At 46.4% G+C, this 23,879-nt stretch overlaps 1 protein-coding gene across 1 annotated transcript in view; it reads left to right on the top strand.

Annotated features, from left to right (window-relative positions):
- The window catches only part of LOC311111929 (SH3 and multiple ankyrin repeat domains protein 2-like), a gene marked incomplete at its 3' end in the record, with an annotated part of 165,570 nt that overhangs the window by 32,772 nt on the left and 108,919 nt on the right, over window positions 1-23,879 (top strand). Inside the window, 5 exon segments of the mRNA XM_084154853.1 lie at window positions 266-417; window positions 872-1,039; window positions 8,832-8,948; window positions 10,812-10,889; window positions 14,194-14,260. Coding sequence (XP_084010979.1) covers window positions 266-417; window positions 872-1,039; window positions 8,832-8,948; window positions 10,812-10,889; window positions 14,194-14,260 — 582 coding nt within the window.

Here is a 23,879-nt window from a genome sequence, read left to right as displayed (position 1 = left end):
TCTGTTCACTGTGTCCAGCCCATTCACAATCACCAAAATGAAAGCTACTGTAGACCGTTGGGGAACATCATAATTGTTGAAAAAATGATGGATAGAGACAGAATGTTAGCCTCGTTCGACCATCGCAAATGAGAAAGCTTACATTCTGAAATGAAATGAGAGTGCAGCAGTCAGGATGGTGGATCAGGCTAACAGAATGTGGCACCAGACAAAATAAGTTTGAGACCCATGATCTACACTCTATCCCATCTATGACATTCTACAGAGACCCCCCTGACATTTGCGTCCCACCTGGATAACGTGGTGGAGATTTTAAAGGTACTAAAGAATGGAGGGGCCCACCTGGACTTCAGGGCCAAAGACGGCATGACGGCCCTACACAAAGCTGCTAGGTCCAAGAACCAGGTTACTCTGATGGTACGGACACCCACACGCACCCACTCGCGCATGCGTACTCACATGCACATGAACACACACAACATTAACCCTGCTACTCTTACGGTCACCCATGCATTGCATTGATAAGGATTGTATTTGTATTTGTATTTATTATGGAGCCACATTAGCTGCTACTCTTCAGGCAGTTTATACAATTTTAAAAACATTACAATCCATTCACAACAGATTAAGTGTTTGCCCTCAGGCCCCTGTTCTACTACCACATATCTACAACACAAAATCCATGTTTACGTGTGTCTATAGTGCGTATGTTATCGTGTGTGTGTATGAATGTGTTTGTGCCTGTGTGTGTGTCTCTTCAAAGTCCCCGCTGTTCCATAAGGTGTATTTTGATCTGTTTTTAAATCTAATGTCAACGTGTGTGTGTGCCTGCCTGCGCGCATGCATCTGTGTGTATGCATGTGTGTTGCAGACCCTGTTGGAGCTTGGTTCATCTCCAGACTATAAGGACAGTCGGGGTCTGACAGCGCTCTACCACACAGCCATGGTGGGAGGAGACCCATTCTGCTGTGAGTTGCTGCTACATGAACACGCCACTGTCTGCTGCCAGGACGAAAACGGCTGGCACGAAGTCCACCAGGTACACACACACACACACACACACACACACACACACACACACACACACACACACACACACACACACACACAGAGGCTGAGGAAAAACACACACACAGGCATACGCACACACACATAGGCTGAGAACACACACACTCACACACACACACATACTTTTTCCATGCCTGCAGGCGTGTGGCTTGGCAACTGTTCACACTCAGTGTGGATTAAGCCGATTAAGGAGAGAACGATTTTTGGATGCCTGCAGCACTCAATCAAGCAAATTCACCACTCATTCTGGTGTGCGTGTGTGCGTGTGTGTGTGTGTGTGTGCGTGTGTGTGTGTGTGTATGTGTGTGTGTGTGTGTGTGTGTGTGTGTACAGATGGTTGATAGCTCTCCTAGACCCTCTCCCTTCCTGTTCTACTCTGATTGCTATCAGCTCTAGCCAGCAGTAACGTCACTCTTCCTGACGTACTGTACTGTCTCTCCTCTAGAACATGGCACTGTCAGCATATCAAACACAACTCTCCTCTAGGTTAGCCTATCAATTAACTATCATCAAAACGCATTTACATCCTCCAAAAACTAGCCTTGCCCATGGGCTACGGAAATGCCTCTGCTTCCTTTGCTCTCTCCTCCCTCGCTCCCCCACTGACTCTTTCGCTCACTCTCTGTCAACCTGATACTCAGAATTACTTTGGATCTGTGTAGGTTTTCGAATTATACTTTGATACATTTTCCTTTCCTTATTTAGCACTGGTGTCTTTCTACATCTGTTCACTACATCCCCCTACAACTGATTATTCCATCTGATGGCTGGGTTCAAACTAAGGACGTAATATCCTAAACTCCTGGGCCTTTGTGCTGCCTCCTCTGCAGCACACTGACATCTAGTGGACATGGCATGTAACTGCAGCCTGAATCTAGTGCAAAGCGAAGGCGGAGACTATTATATAGCTTGTTTCACCATGTGTATCATATGTGGTATATTTAAGCAATAAGGCATCTCGGGGGTGTGGTATATGGCCAATATACCACGATAAGGACTGTTCTTAGGGACGACGCAATGCGGAGCGCCTGGATACAGTCCTTAGCCGTGGTATATTGGCCATATACATTTTTACATTGACATTTTAGTCATTTAGCAGACGCTCTTATCCAGAGCGACTTACAGTTAGTGAGTGCATACATTATTTTTGTATTTTTTCATACTGGCCCCCCGTGGGAATCGAACCCACAACCCTGGCGTTGCAAACGCCATGCTCTACATCCCTGCTGGCCATTCCCTCCCCTACCCTGGACGACGCTGGGCCAATTGTGCGCCGCCCCATGGGTCTCCCGGTCGCGGCCGGCTACGACAGAGCCACAAACATTGCAATTATAAACTGGTTACCAACATAATTAGACCAGTAAATAGTACTTTTTTGTCATACACGTGGTATCTGTTTATAATTATAAACCGGTGGTTCGAGCCCTGAATGCTGATTGGCTGAAAGCTGTGGTATATCAGACCGTATACCAAGGGTATGACAAAACATGTATTTTTACTGCTCTAATTACGTTGGTAACCAGTTTATAATAGCAATAAGGCAACCTCGGGTGTTTGTGGTATATTACCAATATACCACATACCACGGCTAAGGGCTGTATCCTGGCACTGCGTTGAGTCGTGCATAAGAACAGCCCTTAGACGTGGTATATTGGCCATATACCACACCCCCTCTGGCATTACTGCTTAATAATAATACAGTGCCTAAAATATACAGTGCATTCGGACAGTATTCAGACCCCTTCACTTTTTCCACAATTTGTTACTTTACAGTCTTATTCTCAAATTGATTTAAAAATATATATATCCTCATCAATCTACACACAATACCCCATAATGACAAAGTGAAAATACGTTTTTTGACATTTTTGCTAATTTATTAAACAGAAAACCGTATTTACATAAGTATTCAGAGCTTTTGCTATGAGGCTCAAAATTGAGCTCAGGTGCATCTTTCTACAACTTGATTGGAGTCCACCTGTGGTAAATTCAATTGATTGGACATGATTTGGAAAGGCACAAACCTGTCTATATAAGGTCCCACAGTTAACAGTGCATGTCAGAGCAAAAACCAAGCCATGAGGTCGATGGAATTGTCCGTAGAGCTCCGAGACAGGATCTGGAGAAGGGTACCAAAACATTTCTGCAGCATTGAAGGTCCCCAAGAACACAGTGGCCTCCATCATTCTTAAATATAATAAGTTTGGAAACACCAAGACTCTTCCTAGAGTTGGCCGCCCGGCAAAACTGAGCAATCGGGGCAGAAGGACCCTGGTCAGGGAGGTGACCAAGAACCCGATGGTCACTCTTACAGAGCTCCAGATTTCCTCTGTGGAGATGGGAGAACCTTCCAGAAGTACAACCATCTATGCAGCACTCCACCATACAGACCTTAATGGTAGAGTGGCCAGACGGAAGCCACTCCTCAGTAAAAGGCACATGACAACCTGCTTGGAGTTTGCCAAAAGGCACCTAAAGGACTCTCAGACCATGAGAAACAAGATTCTCTGGTCTGATAAAACCAAGATGGAACTCTTTGGCCTGAATGCCAAGCATCACGTCTGGAGGAAACCTGGCACCCTCCCTACGGTGAAGCATGGTGGTGGCAGCATCATGCTGTGGGGATGTACAGAGAGATCCTTGATGAAAACCTGCTCCAGAGCGTTCAGGACCTCAGACTGGTGCGAAGGTTCACCTTCCAACAGGACAACAACCCTAAGCACACAGCCAAGGCAATGCAAGAGTGACTTTGGGACAAGTGTCTGAATGTCCTTGAGTAGCCCAGCCAGAGCCCGGACTTGAAACGATCGAACATCTCTGGAGAGACCTGAAAATAGCTGTGCAGCAATGCTCCATATCCAACCTGACAGAGCTTGAAATGATCTGCAGAGAAAAATGAGAGAAACTCCCCAAATACAGGTGTGCCAAGCTTGTAGCGTCATACCCAAGAAGACTCGAGGCTGTAATCGCTGCCAAAGGTGCTTCAACAAAATAATGAGTAAAGGGTCTGAATACATTTACATTTACATTTACGTCATTTAGCAGACGCTCTTATCCAGAGCGACTTACAAATTGGTGCATTCACCCTATAGCCAGTGGGATAACCACTTTACATGTTTTTTTTTTTTTTTTTTTTTTTTTTATGGGGGGGGGGGGGTAAAAGGATTACTTTATCCTATCCTAGGTATTCCTTAAAGAGGTGGGGTTTCAAATGTCTCCGGAAGGTGGTGAGTGACTCCGCTGTCCTGGCGTCGTGAGGGAGCTTGTTCCACCATTGGGGTGCCAGAGCAGCGAACAGTTTTGACTGGGCTGAGCGGGAACTATGCTTCCGCAGAGGAAGGGGAGCCAGCAGGCCAGAGGTGGATGAACGCAATGCCCTCGTTTGGGTGTAGGGACTGATCAGAGCCTGAAGGTACGGAGGTGCCGTTCCCCTCACAGCTCCATAGGCAAGCACCATGGACTTGTAACAGATGCGAGCTTCAACTGGAAGCCAGTGGAGTGTGCGGAGGAGCGGGGTGACGTGAGAGAACTTGGGAAGGTTGAACACCAGACGGGCTGCGGCATTCTGGATGAGTTGTAGGGGTTTAATGGCACAGGCAGGGAGCCCAGCCAACAGCGAGTTGCAGTAATCCAGACGGGAGATGACAAGTGCCTGGATTAGGACCTGTGCCGCTTCCTGTGTAAGGCAGGGTCGTACTCTCCGAATGTTGTAGAGTATGAACCTGCAGGATCGGGTCACCGCCTTCATGTTAGCGGAGAACGACAGGGTGTTGTCCAGGGTCACGCCAAGGCTCTTCGCACTCTGGGAGGAGGACACAACGGAGTTGTCAACCGTGATGGCGAGATCATGGAACGGGCAGTCCTTCCCTGGGAGGAAGAGCAGCTCCGTCTTGCCAAGGTTCAGCTTGAGGTGGTGATCCGTCATCCATACTGATATGTCTGCCAGACATGCAGAGATGCGATTCGCCACCTGGTTATCAGAAGGGGGAAAGGAGAAGATTAGTTGTGTATCGTCAGCGTAGCAATGATAGGAGAGGCCATGTGAGGATATGACAGAGCCAAGTGACTTGGTGTATAGCGAGAATAGGAGAGGGCCTAGAACTGAGCCCTGGGGGACACCAGTGGTGAGAGCACGTGATGCGGAGACAGCTTCTCGCCACGCCACTTGGTAGGAGCGACCGGTCAGGTAGGACGCAATCCAAGAGTGAGCCGCGCCGGAGATGCCCAGCTCGGAGAGGGTGGAGAGGAGGATCTGATGGTTCACAGTATCAAAGGCAGCAGACAGGTCTAGAAGGACAAGAGCAGAGGAGAGAGAGTTAGCTTTAGCAGTGCGGAGAGCCTCCGTGACACAGAGAAGAGCAGTCTCAGTTGAATGACCAGTCCTGAAACCTGACTGGTTTGGATCAAGAAGGTCATTCTGAGAGAGATAGCAAGAGAGTTGGCTAAAGACGGCACGCTCAATAGTTTTGGAAAGAAAAGAAAGAAGGGATACGGGTTGTAGTTGTTGACATCAGAGGGATCAAGTGTTGGTTTTTTGAGAAGGGGTGCAACTCTCGCTCTCTTGAAGACGGAAGGGACATAGCCAGCGGTCAAGGATGAGTTGATCAGCGAGGTGAGGTAGGGGAGAAGGTCACCGGAGATGGTCTGGAGAAGAGAGGAGGGGATGGGGTCAAGCGGGCAGGTTGTTGGGCGGCCTGTAGTCACAAGTCGCAAGATTTTATCTGGAGAGAGAGGGGAGAAAGAAGTCAAAGCATAGGGTAGGGCAGTGTGAGCAGGACCAGCAGTGTCATTAGACTTAACAAACGAGGATCGGATGTCGTCAACCTTCTTTTCAAAGTGGTTGACGAAGTCATCCACAGAGAGGGAGGAGGGGGGGGGGGAGGATTCAGCAGGGAGGAGAATGTGGCAAAGAGCTTCCTAGAGTTAGAGGCAGATGCTTGGAATTTAGAGTGGTAGAAAGTGGCCTTAGCAGCAGAAACAGATAAGGAAAATGTAGAGAGGAGGGAGTGAAAAGATGGCAGGTCCGCAGGGAGTCTAGTTTTCTTCCATTTCCGCTCAGCTGCCCGGAGCTCTGTTCTGTGAGCTCGCAATGAGTCATCAAGCCACGGAGCAGGAGGGGAGGACCGAGCCGGCCGGGAGGATAGGGGACACAGAGAGTCAAAGGATGCAGAAAGGGAGGAGAGGAGGGTTGAGGAGGCAGAATCAGGAGATTGGAGGGAGAAGGATTGAGCAGAGGGAAGAGATGATAGGATGGAAGAGGAGAGAGTAGTGGGAGAGAGAGAGCGAAGGTTGCGGCGGCGCATTACCATCTGTGTAGGGGCAGAGTGAGTAGTGTTGGAGGAGAGCGAGAGAGAAAAGGATACAAAGTAGTGGTCGGAGACATGGAGGGGAGTTGCAGTGAGATTAGTAGAAGAGCAGCATCTAGTAAAGATGAGGTCAAGCGTATTGCCTGCCTTGTGAGTAGGGGGGGACGGTGAGAGGGTGAGGTCAAAAGAGGAGAGGAGTGGAAAGAAGGAGGCAGAGAGAAATGAGTCAAATGTAGACATAGGGAGGTTGAAATCCCCCAAAACTGTGAGGGGTGAGCCATCCTCAGGAAAGGAACTTATCAAGGCGTCAAGCTCATTGATGAACTCTCCAAGGGAACCTGGAGGGCGATAGATGACAAGGATATTAAGCTTAAATGGGCTAGTGACTGTGACAGCATGGAATTCAAATGAGGAGATAGACAGATGGGTTAGGGGAAAAATTGAGAATGTCCACTTGGGAGAGATGAGGATTCCTGTGCCACCACCCCTCTGACCAGATGCTCCGGGGTATGCGAGAACACATGGTCAGACGAGGAGAGAGCAGTAGGAGTAGCAGTGTTTTCAGTGGTAATCCATGTTTCCGTCAGCGCCAGGAAGTCGAGGGACTGGAGGGTAGCATAGGCTGGGATGAAGTCAGCCTTGTTGGCAGCAGAACGGCAGTTCCAGAGGCTGCCTGAGACCTGGAACTCCAGGTGTGTGGTGCGTGCAGGGACCACCAGGTTAGAGAGGCAGCAGCCACGCGGTGTGAGGCGTTTGTGTAGCCTGTGCGGAGAGGAGAGAACAGGGATAGGCAGAGGAGATCGGAATGAAATGAACTAAACATCTGGGAAAGGAGAGATACTTATGTAAATGTGATATTTCCAATTGTTTTATATATAAATGTGGACAGACTTCTCTCCATCTAAGCTACTCTTGTATCAATATGTTTTGACCATGACAGTTTACAATCCAGGGTTACTCCAGGCAGTTCAGTCACCTCAACTTGCTCAATTTCAACATTATTCATTACAAGATTTAGTTGAGGTTTAGGGTTTAGTGAATGATTTGTCCCAAATACAATGATTTTAGATTTTGAAATATTTAGGACTAACTTATTCCTTGCCACCCATTCTGAAACTAACTGCAGTTCTTTGTTAAGTGTTGCAGTCATTTCAGTCGCTGTGGTAGCTGACGTGTATAGTGTTGAGTCATCTGCATACATAGACACACGTTAGTAAAGATTGAAAAAAGTAAGGGGCCTAAACAGCTGCCCTGGTGAATTCCTGATTCTGGCGAATTCCTGTTAGACAGGTAACTCTTTATCCACAATATAGCAGGGGTTGTAAAGTCATAACACATAACTGCAGTTCTTTGTTAAGTGTTGCAGTCATTTCAGTCGCTGTGGTAGCTGACGTGTATAGTGTTGAGTCATCTGCATACATAGACACACGTTAGTAAAGATTGAAAAAAGTAAGGGGCCTAAACAGCTGCCCAGGTGAATTCCTGATTCTGGCGAATTCCTGTTAGACAGGTAACTCTTTATCCACAATATAGCAGGGGTTGTAAAGTCATAACACATTCCAGCAGCAGACTATGATCGATAATGTCAAAAGCCGCACAAAACAGTCCCCACAATCTTTTTATCATCAATTTCTCTCAGCCAATCATCAGTCATTTGTGTAAGTGCTTTGCTTGTTGAATATCCTTCCCTATAAGTGTGCTGAAAGTCTGTTGACAAATTGTTTACTTTAAAATAGCATTGTATCTGGTCAAACACATTTTCCCCCAAAAGTTTACTAACGGTTGGTAACAAGCTGTGGTGGTGGCAACATCAAGTTATGGGTATGTTTGTCACCAACAGGGATTGGAGAGTTTGTCAGGATACAAATAAATATGAAAGGAGCAAAGCCCAGTTAAAATGTTAAAGGAAAACCTGCCTCAGTCTTCTGAATACCTAACCCTGCGATATAGTTTTATTTTTCAGTGGGACAATTACACAAATATTAATGAACACACAGAATGGCTTTCCAGACACACACAATGGCTTTCCAATAGGTGTGGAGTGTTCCCAAGGGGTCCAGTCTCAGTCCTGACTTTAATTCTGCTTGAAGATCTGAGACAAGGTTTGAATATTGCTGTCAAGCTATGATTCCCAGAATCATATAAAAAATGATATACAGTTGTAATTGCTGACAAAGGTGCTTCCACCAAGTACTAACTCTGGGGTGTGAAGACATACCCAATCTTCATTTGAAATGTTCTTTACCTTTTCTTTCACTTTGAAAATGTGCAGCAGGTCTGTAGTAAAGAAATGTATAGGTTTAGAATGTGACAACCGTGAAAGCGGTGTGTAGACTTTCACAAGGCACTGTATATAATAAATAATCAATTATAATAAACATTTATTGTTTTCTGTGTGTGTGTGTGTGTGTGTGTGTGCGTGTGTGTGTGTGTTTGTGTGTGTGTGCGTGTGTGCAGGCTTGTCGGAATGGCTATGTCCAGCACCTGGAGCATCTGCTGTTCTACGGGGCAGACATGAGCGCACAGAATGCCTCAGGGAACACAGCGCTGCACATTTCTGCTCTCTACAACCAGGTGAGCTGTGTGTGTGCGCACGTGTGTTTATTCATACAAGTGTAACTGCCCTTCTTCCACCCGGACTTTGTAGGCCTGGAGGTCTCCCTGATGACTCTCCGTTAACCTGTTCTACTTGTTAAAGTCTGTAAGTGTCTGAGTGAATGAACTGAACACACCAACACTCATCATTGACCTTACACACACATACACACAAACATCTGCTTCTCGTTCCGTTCGTATGAGATCGAAGTAAATTACAGTTAAACGGCAGTTATTCTCGTTAGCATAATGCTTTTCCAGAATTAAGAGAAATTGGAGGAGAGGATCGTGAGTAAGGGTGGAGAATGAGTGACAAGGGGTTAAGTCTGTCTCTCATTCCCACCACTCAGCTCCAAATGTGTAGATGTTCATTAGCTAAATGTATTCTATTCAAAATCAAATCTTACATCATAGCATTTCTTAAATGAATTTGAGTCCTGACCCCTCTCTTGCTTGAAAAGCCTTTCACATCTCAACCCACTTGTTTCTCTGCTCTCCCAAAATATCCTTATTCAGAATCATCTGACTCAATTAGCACTATGGCCTAGAATAGAATAGAATAGATGAAAACTTGATTGTCCATCCAGGATGGACATTTTTGTTTGGCATCACTTTCCATTAAAAGGATCACACACATACATTCTCACATCATACACATTTAAACCAGTCAGTACATGTTGCATACACTAAAAACATACAGGACAATAATACGTTCACTCACAACCGACTGCTGTCCCAACTGCACTGGATAGTACATATAACGATACAATTGACTTTGCATTTAGTAGTCCAACAGGAACGAATAAATGTTTGAACACGTTCTTCTATCATATCTTGTATCTCTCCTCCTCTCTGTCTCTTCCTCTCTCTATTTCTCTCTATCCCTTTCACATTTGGGGATTTTTCTGCAAACTGTGGAGGCGGAATCCCCATGTCTCCTAATGTTCTGTAGGTTAGTGTCTGTACACACATACACTGTTCTCCTGGTATTTAAACCTTCAAGTCGTATTATCCTGTGACAGGGCTACAATTAGAGATGGGGGAGGGGGGCAGAGTGAGAGAGACAGTGGGAGAGAAAGAGGACGGGCAGAATGAGAGAGAGAGGGAGGTTTACATGTCATCCATGTCTATTTCCAAATGAGCTTCAGTGCAAATGGAGGTTCTAAAATGCCAATACCTGGGATTGTTAGTTTGCTGAACGTGTCAAAATATAGAGAACGTATTATGCTACAAATGCCAGAATTTACATCCTTCATGTTAGTTACTTTGCAAACTGGCATGAGTACAGAATTGATTGTGTGTGTGTGTTTGTGTGTGTGTGTGTTTTTAATGTGTGTGTTTCTGTATACAATACTATTCATGCGTGGTTGAGCACTCTGTGGGCGAGTTGTGCAGCACATTCAGACAATTTAGCTGTCTCTCTCTTTCACACTCTTTCTGTTCAACAGCTATTTTTCTTTCCTTCACACAGAATCTTCCTTCATATAGGTAGCAGGCACTCTGTTTCTGTCAATATCTCTTTTATTCTCTCTCTCTCTCTCTCTCTCTCTCTCTCTCTCTCTCTCTCTCTCTCTCTCTCTCTCTCTCTCTCTCTAATTCTTGTTTTTAAAAGCTAGGGGTTCAAAGGAGGACCTATATTGCCTTTTTCCACTCTACTTGTTTACTGCTGGTTCAAGTAATCAAAAACTTGCTTCTGGACTCTTGGGGTTACTGTATAAATGTTCTGTCTAGTCTTTGTGATACAGGGGGTCGTATGGGAAGCATGGGACTAATAGAGATTGATAATTCCCAACAAATTCAGAGCCGCTCCTCAGATTACTGTTCTTCCCTGTATTTTCCCAGGATAACTGTGCCAGGGTGCTGCTGGTCCGTGGAGCCGACAAAGAGGTGAAGAACTACAACAGCCAGAGTCCCTTCCAGGTGAGACCTGTAATGCATCCTCTCATCCAAAACCATTACTGTAGTTCTGACATACCAGAGCTGTGGGTTTGATTCCTTCATGGGCTACATAGTTTATCCAATATACAGAATAGATACAGAATGTGTTTTCAGTAAGTCACTGACTGGGAATAAAAATGTCAGCAGAAATGGCCATAATCACCACCATCGTAACCGTGTCAACTAGGATAAAGGTCAGGGCCATTTTCTGCCTGTTAGCTAACAGCTTAATGTCCTCCAATGTTCCTTCTACATTCAACTAATGCTCTCATAGTATTATGACATTGGTTCAGATGGAGAGAGAGAATGTGTACAGTCTCAGACTTCTTTCATGTGCTGCTGTGGGAAAGTTTTCTTATCAGCAGGTAAAACCTGGGTCAGAGATGGCAGCGTGAATGGGACTCTGTTGAGAAAAACACACGTTTCAAGTCCCAAGTAATACCAAGGATGCATCTCAATAGTCTGAAGTGGCTTCCTCTACCTAGCTCCTCTACTTGACTCCTCTCCTTTATCTGCATCTGAAAAGCAGGTGCTGAAGGGAATGGGCATTGTTACTAGGCTACATAGTTGTGTGTGTGTGTGATGCAGTTGTAGACATCTTACAAAGCTGCATACGTCCATGGGTTAGCTAGATAGTTTGTGTGTGTCTTGCAGAGATAATATGTAATTGCTTGAATACACAGAAGGCAGTGCAGCTGACATTATTGATTCCAATGAGATTCCTGCGTCTGAGTCACAAAGGAGCGTTTTGAAGCAGGCTTTTATGTAAGGCAGTCCTCGGATCCTCGATGTCCCCCCACAGGCACTTCAGTGGCCCTCTTAATTATTACTCTGGCTTTCATTAGTGGGGTTGGTCCCAGAAGTTTAACTTGTCTAATTGTCTCCTATTCTTTTCCACTCGCACTGGTCTTTTATACTTGAAATATCTAGAGGAGACAAGGAAAAGACACAAGCAGAGGATGGCTCAGTGGGTTAGAACAAGGTGCTCCCAATATCATGGTTGTTGGTACAATTCCCGAATGAACCACAGAAACTGAATATAAGTGTCACTCTCAATGTTGCCAATTAATTAATCAAGTAATGTCACTTATTGGGGCAGAGTTCAATGGAGTGGAAATATGTGATAGTGTGTGTCTCCACTGCACCGCCTGTGTATCTGTAGCTAAAAATAGAGTCCCATCAGCACAATGAGATCATCAATTAGAGCTCTGCTGAGTAGCTCAAAATCCCTCCCCCTCCTCTGTTGGTCCAGACTCTGCATGTAGGTGTTTCACAAGATTCTTCTATTCAGCATTTGCCTATTTCAACATCACTCTCTAACTCCCCCTGTTCCTTCTCTCGCTCCCTTGTTCACAGGTGTGATGTGTCAGTGTCTTTATAGTTCCCTCCTCCTTTCATGTTCTCTTCTCTCTCTTGCGCGCTCTCTCCTTGTCAGTCTCTTATTTGATTATTTCTTCAGTATTACCGTTCTTTCTCCTTTCCTCTCCCTCAGCTTCCTTCTGTCTCTTTTCATTTCTCACATTTTCTCTCGTTTTCTCTCCTCTCTTTCTTTTTAAATGTTCTGCTTTCTTGTCTTTCCTTTCTCCTATTTATTTTTCCCTTCTCTCTTTCTCTCTCTCTCTCTTTCCATCTCTCCCTCTTTCATTCTGTCACCTGTGGTGAGTCAGTTTATTTCACTGTGTTGCATTCTGATGAGACTGGAATCCCACTGGGTACACACTGGTTGATTCAACTTTGTTTCCACATAATTTCATGTAAATTACGTTGAACCGTCTGTACCCAGTGGGATGTGGAATAAGAAACTGGAATGAGATGAAACACTGGAATCAGTGAAACATGCAGAAGTGTTCAACTCTATACTGAAGCTCCAATCGCTATCTGTCTCTCAGCGAAAGTCTACCCCTTTAGCCCAGGGTACGGGCTGATGTTTATCAGTATTGAGAAACTCATGATGAGAAACAAGAATATGCAAATTCAAGAACGAGGGGAAGGGAAAGAGAGTATTTCTGCTCTCTCTGTATCTCTAACAATTCCTCCTTTCTAATCTCCTCCTGTCTTCTCCATCTTCCCTACTCACATTCTCCTATGTGCCTGGCCCTTTAAGGATTCTCCCTGATCTTGAATCAGAATTAATTTCCTCCCTGAGTTGTTAAATATAGCTTCAGGCACAATTCTCCACCCATTCCTCCTCCCCTACCTCCTTCTCTTCCTCCTCCTCCTCCTCCTCATTCACCAACATAGACAACAATTTGTCTTCATGGAAACAAGGGGTCATTCCCAGCATTCCTATGCTCTGGGAACATGAAGGAGGGGGTGGCAATGAAGGTGTGAGTGGGGTGGTTTCCCCCTATACAAGGCTGTGCACTACACTGCAGCCATGTAGGTTAGATGTGGTCTTTAGGCTCTTAGAAAAAAGGGTTCCAAAAGGGTTCTGCAGTTGTCCCCATAGGAGAACCCTTTTTGGTTCCAGGTAGAACTTTTTGGGGTTCCATGTAAAACCCTTGTGGAAAGGGCTCTACATGGAACCCAAAAGGGGTTCTTTAAAGGGTTCTCCTATGGGGACAGCCGAATAACCATTTTTGGTTCTAAAAGTGTACACTTCAGCTGTAGGCTTCACTCTGTACCTTCCATCGCCTCACAGTGCTTTCGCTCTCAGTTCACCAGTGTTCAATTATGATACCCAGTGATCTGCAATTGGAGTTATACCTATCACAACGGCATGTTATGTTCCCTCCTCCTCCTCTTCCCTCCTCCCCCTCTCCTCCCTACTCCCCCCTCCTCCTCCCTACTCCCTCTCCCAGGAATGAGCTCTCCTGTAATGGAATCAAAGCGCTGTCCCTCTCACTGTACACTATGTGTACCTCCCCTGCCCCCTGGAGACACTATGATATTGCGCTTTTTCCTCCAGTGGGTAAGACTGGGGGTGACTTACGTTATTGTCACCAACCCATAGTTGCCCATGCTGACATGTTGACCGGCTGATGGTGGCGCTGTGGTGCCATAAGGCTTAAACACTGTCATGGCTGCTTGCTGAAGGAGAAGTGTGATGGTAATGAAGAGAAAGGGAAGAGAGAGGAGAGAACAAGAAAGATGAGAGAGGAGATTAAGATGAGAGGAAAGAAGAGAGAGAGAGAGAGAGAGAGAGAGAGAGAGAGAGAGAGAGAGAGAGAGAGAGAGAGAGAGAGAGAGAGAGAGAGAGAGAGAGAGAGAGAGAGAGAGAGAGAGAATGTGGCCCTCAAATTGCGATTCCCCTGATCCACCTCCCCCCTCTCTCTCCCTCTCACAGGTGGCCATCATCGCGGGGAACTTTGAACTGGCCGAACTGGTCAAGAAACACAAAGAGACAGATATAGGTGAGTAACCATGGTTACCCTCCTCTTTTCCACCCCCCCTCCCACTTTTCTCTGTCTGAAATGGATATATTATTGGATAATAGGTTCTTGATCTTTTCCTGTGTCTGTATGTGTACGTCTGCCCTTCTGCAAGTATGCTCTCCGTCATGCATGTGTGAGTGTGTGTTTGTGCACGTTGGTGTGCATGCGTATGATTGTGTGCGTGGGTGGGTGCTAGGGAACCATGACAGGATTTGACATTCAGTTCAACCCCCCCACCCCCCTTCCCTTCGTGGGATTACCCTATCACACTGGGGAATCCAGGATCCCTCAGGTGGCATATGAGAGCAGGGTTAGGGAGGGATAGAATGGGGGGGAGAGATTTCCTCACAGACTTTCTACTAAGTCCCCGCCGAAAAAATGGTTTCCTTCTCCCAAAGGAATTTAAAAACAGATTTCTACTTTCTCGCTTTTCTCTGTGGGTTTATCTGCCCTGCACCCCACACCCCCCACTGCCCGACAACGGCATCATCTTTCTTAATTAAACTATTTCACATGGAGGGAAAAAGGTTAAGCGGGAGGGATTACCATCCCCAGACAAATGAAATAAAAATGAAATAAATAAATAGAAAAAGAGTGAATAGATAAATAAATAAAATAATCTAAAGATGTAATCCGCAATTGTTTCCCCCCCTGAGCGAGATTCCCCAGGCCTCACAGCTGCAGTGAGAGCTAGGAGAGCTAGATGAAACGCAGCACTGCAGGATTACACCGCGTCTCTCACATCTGCCGCCATCGTACCCGCTCCCCCCTCTCGGACCCCCCATCCCGCTCCCCACGTTCAGCCGGGACGCTGTAACACCTCAACTCCGGTGGGGCCATGAGAGCCTGACGCGCCCGAACTCCGCCATTGACCATTAGCTTTTGCTAGCGGAATGGAAAGGCCTGGATAACTGTCTTCTGTTACGGTTCTCGTTGCTTTTGATTTCTCTCTGTCTTTCTCTCTCTCTCTACCTCTTTCTATCTCTATCTTTCGGCTCACTGTCAGCCGCGCCTTACTGAGTTTGTGATGGGATATTTTCTTTGCTGGATTATCGGCCATGGGTTCTGCATGTTGCAAAGCAGAGAAAGGTGGGTGCTCTGAAGCTCAACCACCACCCTCCTACCTCCTCTACCCTCCTACCCTCTGCCCTGCCCAGCCCAGCCATCCCTAGTCCCCTTCTCGCCTGCTCCAGGTGGGCGGTAGCTTGCTATGTTGGGATACAGGTAGAATTGTGTATCTGCGGTATGGTGGGTAGTTGTCTATCCTGCCTGAGCTGAGGCATTACCCTGGCATGGGTACAGAATTGATTGTGTGTGTGTGTGCGTACATTATTTAGAATGTGCACTAAAGAGCATTAGCCCAGAAAGAGTAATGAGTCAGTAGAGCTATGCGTCATTAAGACTCACACACCTTCTCTCCCTACATCCTTCTTGTTCCCAGATGTGTGATGTACAGTGTCAGTGACTTTATAGTCTCTCTCTCTCTCTCTCTCTCTCTCTCTCTCTCTCTCTCTCTCTCTCTCTCTCTCTCTCTCTCTCTCCCTCTGTGTGTGTGTGTTTCATTAGAAGACAGGCATGCATTTAATCCTGTACAAGAGAGCACAGAGCAGTTCAGCTAACCCTGACACTGCCTAGCCGGTCTTGTAACCCAACTCAAGGTTCTCATGAATAAGTGTATTATTGAATTACTAACATGGTATGTCCCAGCACTAATATTCAGTTAACTAGTCTGTTATTCAATCTCTGTATTAGACCCATAGGATATACCAGAGAATCAGACCAAAGCAGTAGATATGGGTTGGATAGATTATGATGGATGGGTTATATTGCCATATAATGTATGTTTAGGTTCTTGGACTGGGTTAGTGAACACAAGGCTAAAGTGAATAATATATGAATAATAAAGTGGATGAATTATGGATGGATAGAGCAGAAATTATGCTCCTCGAAGGACGAGGCGTCATTCTCTAGCTCAGCCTATAGTAAGAATTCTCAAGTGTGTGTGTGTGCGCGTGTGCGTGCGTGTGCGTATGTGTGTGCGTAAGTGTGTGTAACCTACATCCATAGTAATGACCCAGGTAATGGCGGGAGTGATGAGAGGAGAATAGCATTGGGATGTGTGTAATGTAGTCAGAGAGGCTTAGGAATATCCACATGTTCTGTACACGACATACACTCACAGAACCGAAATCTGAGTGAAGCGCCATTAACGTGTGCCATGCGTGTGATTGTGTGTTCGTTTGCACGTGTGCATGTGAGTCTCGCTGTGTTCATCTCTTTGAGTCAGCTGACTCTTGCTCCTTGTGAAAGCAACACACTCCGAACCGGCAACCAGGTTACCATGGCATCAGGGCCTGTGTGCTAATCATTAAAAGACTATGGCATCTGGCCGATACCCCAAATGGGAAGGGAACTTTGGGCAGAGGTTCAATTCCCAGTTTGAAGGAAAGTTATAGAGAGGGGATAATTGGAGATAAAGCAGATAGGGGTGGTGGAGAGATGTTGTAGCGAGAGAAGTAGTTGGAAAGGGGTAATACTGTAGATGGAGAAAGGGGGGGGGGGGAATAAGTAACGATAGAGAGGGATCTAGTAGAGAGAGAATAGTATAGAATAGAATAGGACTTTATTGTCCATTTGCACAGAAATTTGTATTTTTACTGACACAGTACTCCTGTTCCAGTAACCGAAAGGTAACTAGTTTGAATCCCCGAGCTGACAAGGTGAAGAATCTGTCCATGTGCCCTTGAGCAAGGCACTTAACCCTAATTGCTCCAGGGTAACTGGATAATGAGCACCCTGGCTGTGACCCAACTCTCCAAGGGTTTCTCAGGGAGAGTTGGGATATGCCAAAAACGAACTAATTTAGGACAAAGTTAAGCACCCATCCATATCCTCAGATCAATCTGACACAGCAACATGGTCAGCCACAGAGCAGCACCCCAGGATCAGTTTAGCAGAGAGGGGTGGCAAATAAATATGGTGAGGGGTATAGGGAGATAGAGGGGGTAGTAAGTAGAGCAATGTGTCCAATCGATCAGTGCTTTAGTAACTAGTCGCGAGTGAATGTGTCCAGACACTCTGCTTTGGTAGATAGGCCAGTAAATCTGTTTCTTAAATCCAGTCAGTTTTTCCCCATTCTGTCGGTAAGCCTCTTTAAGAATGATTGGCAAATGTGTGTATTAGACCTTACGCTGCGAGAGTGTGCTAATCCGCCATGGTGGCCAAATCAAACACACACATACACAATCTGTGCGTCATACACACACATGCACACAGAGACACGTGCACGCACACACACACACACACACACACACACACACACACACACTCAACACATTCAACACACTCAATTTAGCACACACATGGCCATCCAAACAAACACTCAACTAAACACACAGAAAACCAAACACCCACTCAACCAATGCTCAGCGACAACATGGCATACTCGTGCAGGGCCATGATGTAATGTAATAAGGCACTTTATAGCAGTTCAAAGAAGTCTTATGTCTCCTCCTTAGTGTACTATGGTAATGCATCCTTGTCTTAATGTCACTGACTAGCTAATACAGTCTCCCTAATTAAAGAACAAACACAGCCTGCGTGGCTCTGAGTAGCTGGTCACACGGTTCACTGCAGCCTGTTCTACCCAGCTTTTGATGAGACAGCCAGAGAGCACCCTATAGTGATGGGATTTAGAGGAGACTAAAAACAGGCATCCGCAGGAAGATGAAAGGAAGTAGGGGAGCTATCTTCCTGCTGTTGAGGGGAAAGTTGAGAAGTGTTGTGGGAGACATTGTGTGTCCTAGTTTGCTGCGGTGGAACATGTGTGGTGTGGTGGGTGTCGATTAGGGTTTAATGGCGGGAACGGGGTTACCGAGATTTACTGGGATTTCCCACCCAAACTCATTCACTTTTCCCAGGATAAATAATTGTAAATTATAATAAATAATTGATATGATCAGCGTGACATGAAATGGAACTGTTCAATTATATGCAATGTCTAAATCTGTCTTAATACGGCCTTCTCTGCTCTGCTACCGGCATGAACAATAATCAATGCTCAGGGTGTGTGTGTGTGTGTGTGTGTGTGTGTGTGTGCGGCCTACCGTATTTACTTACACAAAGTCGCCATTAATTCAAAGCGCATGCATTGTTTATACTGAAAACTTAAAATGCATTTAATACAGTAACAAAATTGGGTCCAACTTTTGCCAACAAGGCCGAAGGCAAAACTGACCTGGGATACCTGTTTGAGGTGCTCGCGACGATCCAGGCCATCTCCATGGAGGCCGAGAGAGCCTTCTCAATCTGTGGTCAATTTGTGACGAATATCAGAAACCGCCTGAGTACGGGAAGCATTGGTGCACTGTGCTTTTTGGGAGCCCACTTCAGCAGAAAACGTTCCAAAAATTCCGTTCCAGCCATTACAATGAGCCCGTCCTCTTATAGCTCCTCCCACCAGCCTCCACTGGCTACAGGGTATGCCTACCAGGTTATTTTGCGTTTGTGTTTAGAATGTTATTCTACATTTGTTTGGCTGGGTCTTGAGAATCAGTCAGCTTCAATTACAGTTAGGCCTACCTACAATTATATTTACTCTGTTTCTGACCAAATCTATTTTTCATGTTGAAAAATATTGCGAGAAACAGGTCTCTTTTGATTAACTCAAATTGAACAAGTACGTTTTATGAAAATGTTTGTTTGTTTTTCTGTCTTGAATAAAAGTAATAAAGGAAAAAGTATAATGACTTGTTTATTTCATTTTTTTATATAGTCCATGTTTATGTAGCCAGGTTCACGTTTAATTTATTTTGTGCTGTGACTAAATAAACATTTAAAAGCAAAATGTTTATTAAAATGTGTATTTTACTTTTTTGCTAGAAATAGGCTAACCATATATTTTTTGGCTAACTAATGCTAATGAATGGTAATGAATGCAATAGATAAATGTTCGCTGTAAAATATAGCCTACCTTAGAATGGCATATGATTTATGGCGGATTTCGTTTTGCGTACAATTGATCAACCACAGCGCTATCCATGGTATTGAATATTTTTGATTAGCAGAAAATCTGATATGTTGCTTCTGACAAAATCACCACAATAAGCAAAGTAAAAACAGCCACAACCTTCCCAAATTCTCCCGATGGCCAGGTGCGTGGTCCCGTGTAGCTCAGTTGGTAGAGCATGGCGCTTGCCATAAAATAAATAATTTCAAATTCCTTATATTAAGCAAACCAGACAGCACAATTTTCTTGTTCTTTTAATTTATGGATAGCCAGGGGCACCCTCCAACACAGACATAATTTACAAACGAAGCATGTGTGTGTTTAGTGAGTCGGCCAGATCAGAGACAGTAGGGATGTTCTCTTAATAAGTGTGTGAATTGGACCCTTTTCCTGTCCTGCTAAGCATAAAAATGTAACGAGTACTTTTTAGGAATGTAGTGAGGCTAAATCTGATTATTTTGTAACTGCTCTTTCAGATTGTAATGGGAACCCAGTTAAATTCAGGGAAAACTGTCAAATCCCTGAAGTGTTCTACTTCTTCCTCTCTGCCACAACAAACTAATTCAGGCACTGGCCTCATTACGGAAAATGTTTCCATTATTGATGTATTTAATCATCATTTTATTTCAGCGGGCTATCTCTTTGAAATAACTTCTAAGCCTATTCACAATGACATTGGGCTGGATGCTGATAGGGGAAACTTGCTGAATGATCAGAGAAATTATAGTCAAAGCTTTTCTTTTAGGCTATTTATAGAAAAAGAGGTCCTGGATGCTTTGCTAGCAATAGACAACAAGAAATCCACAGGAGCCGACCAATTGGAATCTGGTTTGCTTAAGTGTGCAGCGCCCATCATTGTTGGCTCAATAACCCACCATTTTTATTCAACATTGTTATCAGGAAATATTCCAGAAGTATGGAAATCAGATAGTAGTGATCTTAATAATTACCACCCCATTTCAAGGCTTCCTTGTCTAGCTAAGATTCTCGAATCCTTAGTAAATGTACAACTTTGCTATTTTTTTATCTGAAAAATGTATTTTGAATATAAACCAAATCAGGGTTTCGGCCTGGACATAGCACTATTACGCTTAGTGACAGAACTCAGGCCATCTTGATTGATGGGGTTAAGTCTGAATTTCTTAAAGTGCATAAAGGTGTATCACAGGGGTCGATTTTGGGACCTGTTCTCTTCACTATTTATATAAACACCATTGGTCAATCTGTTAAAATTTGAAAACTTAATCTATGTGCGGATAATACTATTATGTATGCTATTTCCCCGACTGTTGATCTGTGTCAGGGGTGCTGTAGGTGGGTGTGGTGCAGGAATCAAGCGCAGGACGCAGAAACTAAGTCCAAAATACTTTAGTGAAATATTCACGTAGTACACGAGCTCAACAAGCCCGGAGGCGAAATAAAGGTGCACACAGGCGTCAAACAAAAGGCGCACTAACATGTGCGAAAAACCCTCTCCTAGACAACGGAGGGAAACACGTAGCACAGAACACCAAACAGAAGCGCAATAACACACAACACATGACTAACAAAACGAGAACTTATAGGACACATAATCAACGCTAACTAACCACAGGTGTACAACAATCAGACAAAAGCAAACGAACATAGAAACATACAACGGTGGCAGCTAGTACTCCGGGGACGACGACCGCCGAAACCTGCCCGAGCAAGGAGGAGGAGCAGCCTCGGCAGATTCCGTGACAGTACCCCCCCCTTGACGCGCGGCTCCAGCCGTGCGCCGACCCCGGCCTCGGGGACGACCAGGAGGACGCGGTGCAGGGCGCGTAGGGTGACTACGGTGGAACTCAGTCAGGAGAGACGGGTCTAGGATGTCCCTCCTCGGCACCCAGCACCGCTCCTCCGGGCCGTACCCCTCCCACTCCACGAGATATTGGAGACCCCCCATCCGACGTCTCGAATCCAAAATGGACCGAACTGTGTACGCCGGAGCCCCCTCGATGTCCAATGGGGGCGGAGGAGTCTCTGCTATCTCACCTTCCTGGAGTGGACCAGCTACCACCGGCCTGAGAAGAGACACATGGAACGAGGGGTTAATATTCTTATACTCAATAGGTAGTAGTAACCTGTAACACACCTCGTTCAATCTCCTCAGGACTTTAAAGGGCCCTACAAACCGCCGACCCAGCTTCCGGCAGGGCAGGCGGAGGGGTAGGTTTCTGGTCGAGAGCCAGACACGATCTCCAGGTGCGTACACCGGCCCCTCACTGCGGTGGAGATCGGCGCTCGCTTTTTGTCGACGGATGGCCCGCTGCAGATGGACGTGTGCAGCGTTCCACGTCTCCTCCGAGCGCCTTACCCACTCATCCACCGCAGGGGCCTCGATCTGGCTCTGATGCCACGGTGCCAGAACCGGCTGGTAACCTAACACACATTGGAAAGGGGTTAGGTTGGTGGAGGAGTGGCAAAGAGAATTCTGGGCCATCTCTGCCCAGGGAATATACCTCGCCCACTCCTCCGGCCGGCCCTGGCAAAACGACCTCAGAAACCTACACACATCCTGGTTTACACGTTCTACCTGCCCATTACTCTCCGGATGGTACCCCGAGGTAAGGCTCACCGAGACCCCCAGGCGCTCCATGAATGCTCTCCAGACTCGGGAGGTGAACTGGGGACCTCGATCAGACACTATATCCTCGGGTACCCCGTAATGCCGGAAGACGTGGGTGAATAGTGCCTCAGCGGTCTGCAAGGCAGTGGGAAGACCTGGCATTGGGAGAAGACGACAGGCTTTAGAGAACCGATCCACAACGACCAGTATGGTGGTATTCCCCTGAGAGGGGGGAAGGTCTGTAACAAAGTCCACCGAGAGGTGAGACCAGGGTCGTTGTGGAACGGGCAGGGGTTGTAACTTACCCCTGGGCAGATGTCTGGGCGCCTTACACTGGGCGCACACCGAACAGGAGGAGACATAAACCCTCACATCCCTGGCTAACGTTGGCCACCAGTACTTAGCGCTAAGGCAGTGCACTGTCCGGCCAATACCTGGATTTCCAGAGGAGGGTGACGTGTGAGCCCAATAAATAAGTCGATCCCGAACCTCGAGCGGAACGTACGTCCGACCCACCGGACACTGTGGAGGGCCAGGGTCGGTACGCAACGCCCGCTCGATTTCAGCATCGACCTCCCACACTACCGGTGCCACTAGACAAGACTCTGGCAGTATGGAAGTGGGCTCAACGGACCTCTCCTCTGTGTCATACCGCCGGGACAGGGCGTCTGCCTTACCGTTCTGGGACCCAGGGATGTATGTGATTTTAAATACAAACCGGGTTAGAAACATGTTCCACCGAGCCTGGCGAGGGTTCAGTCTCCTAGCTGCCCGGATGTACTCCAGGTTCCGATGGTCAGTCAAAATGAGGAAAGGGTGTTGAGCCCCCTCAAGCCAATGCCTCCACACCTTAAGGGCCTGAACTACAGCTAACAGCTCCCTGTCCCCGACGTCATAATTTCGCTCCGCCGGGCTGAGCTTTTTAGAGTAAAAAGCACAGGGGCGGAGTTTAGGTGGCGTGCCGGACCGTTGAGAGAGTACGGCCCCTACACCGGCCTCAGACTCGTCCACCTCGACCTGAAAGGGTAAGGCGGGATCCGGATGCGCCAGCACCGGAGCCGACGTAAACAGGTCCTTCAGTCTCCCAAAAGCCCTGTCCGCCTCAGCTGACCACTGCAGGCGCACCGGACCCCCTTTCAGAAGGTACGTAATGGGAGCTGCCACCTGTCCAAAACCCCGGATAAACCTCTGGTAGTAATTTGCAAAGCCCAAGAACTGCTGCACCTCTTTGACAGTGTTTGGGGTTTGCCAATTACGCACGGCTGACACACGGTCCACCTCCATTTTCACCCCTGACGCGGACAACCGATAACCCAAAAAGGAGACCAACTCCTGGAAAAACAGACATTTCTCTGCCTTGACATATAGGTCGTGCTCCAACAGCCTCCTCAATACACGACGCACCAGGGCTACATGCTCGACTCGGGTAGACGAGTACACTAGAATGTCATCAATGTACACGACCACCCCTTGCCCCTGCATATCCCGGAAAATCTCATCCACGAAGGATTGGAAGACTGACGGAGCATTCATCAACCCGTATGGCATGACGAGATACTCGTAATGACCCGAGGTGGTACTAAATGCTGTTTTCCTTTCGTCGCCCTCCCTAATGCGCACCAAGTTATACGCGCTCCTGAGATCCAGTTTTGTGAAAAACCGCGCGCCGTGCAATGACTCCGTCATGGTCGCAATCAGAGGGAGTGGATAACTGTATTTCACAGTAATCTGATTGAGACCACGGTAATCAATGCACGGGCGCAACCCTCCATCTTTTTTCTTCACAAAAAAGAAGCTTGAGGACGCAGGAGAAGTGGAGGGCCATATGTATCCCTGTCTCAAAGATTCGGCTATGTAAGTCTCCATAGCTTTTCTCTCCTCTTGAGACAAAGGATACACATGGCTCCGTGGGAGCGCTGCTCCTGCCTGGAGGTCTATCGCACAATCCCCCTGTCTGTGAGGAGGCAACTGCGTCGCCCTAGCTTTACTAAACACAATAG

This window comes from Coregonus lavaretus (genome assembly GCF_964263955.1).
Source record: "Coregonus lavaretus genome assembly, chromosome: 37".
NCBI lineage: Eukaryota > Metazoa > Chordata > Actinopteri > Salmoniformes > Salmonidae > Coregonus > Coregonus lavaretus.
Note: the sequence above shows the minus strand (reverse complement) of the source record. Positions and strands in the feature narration are given on the sequence as shown.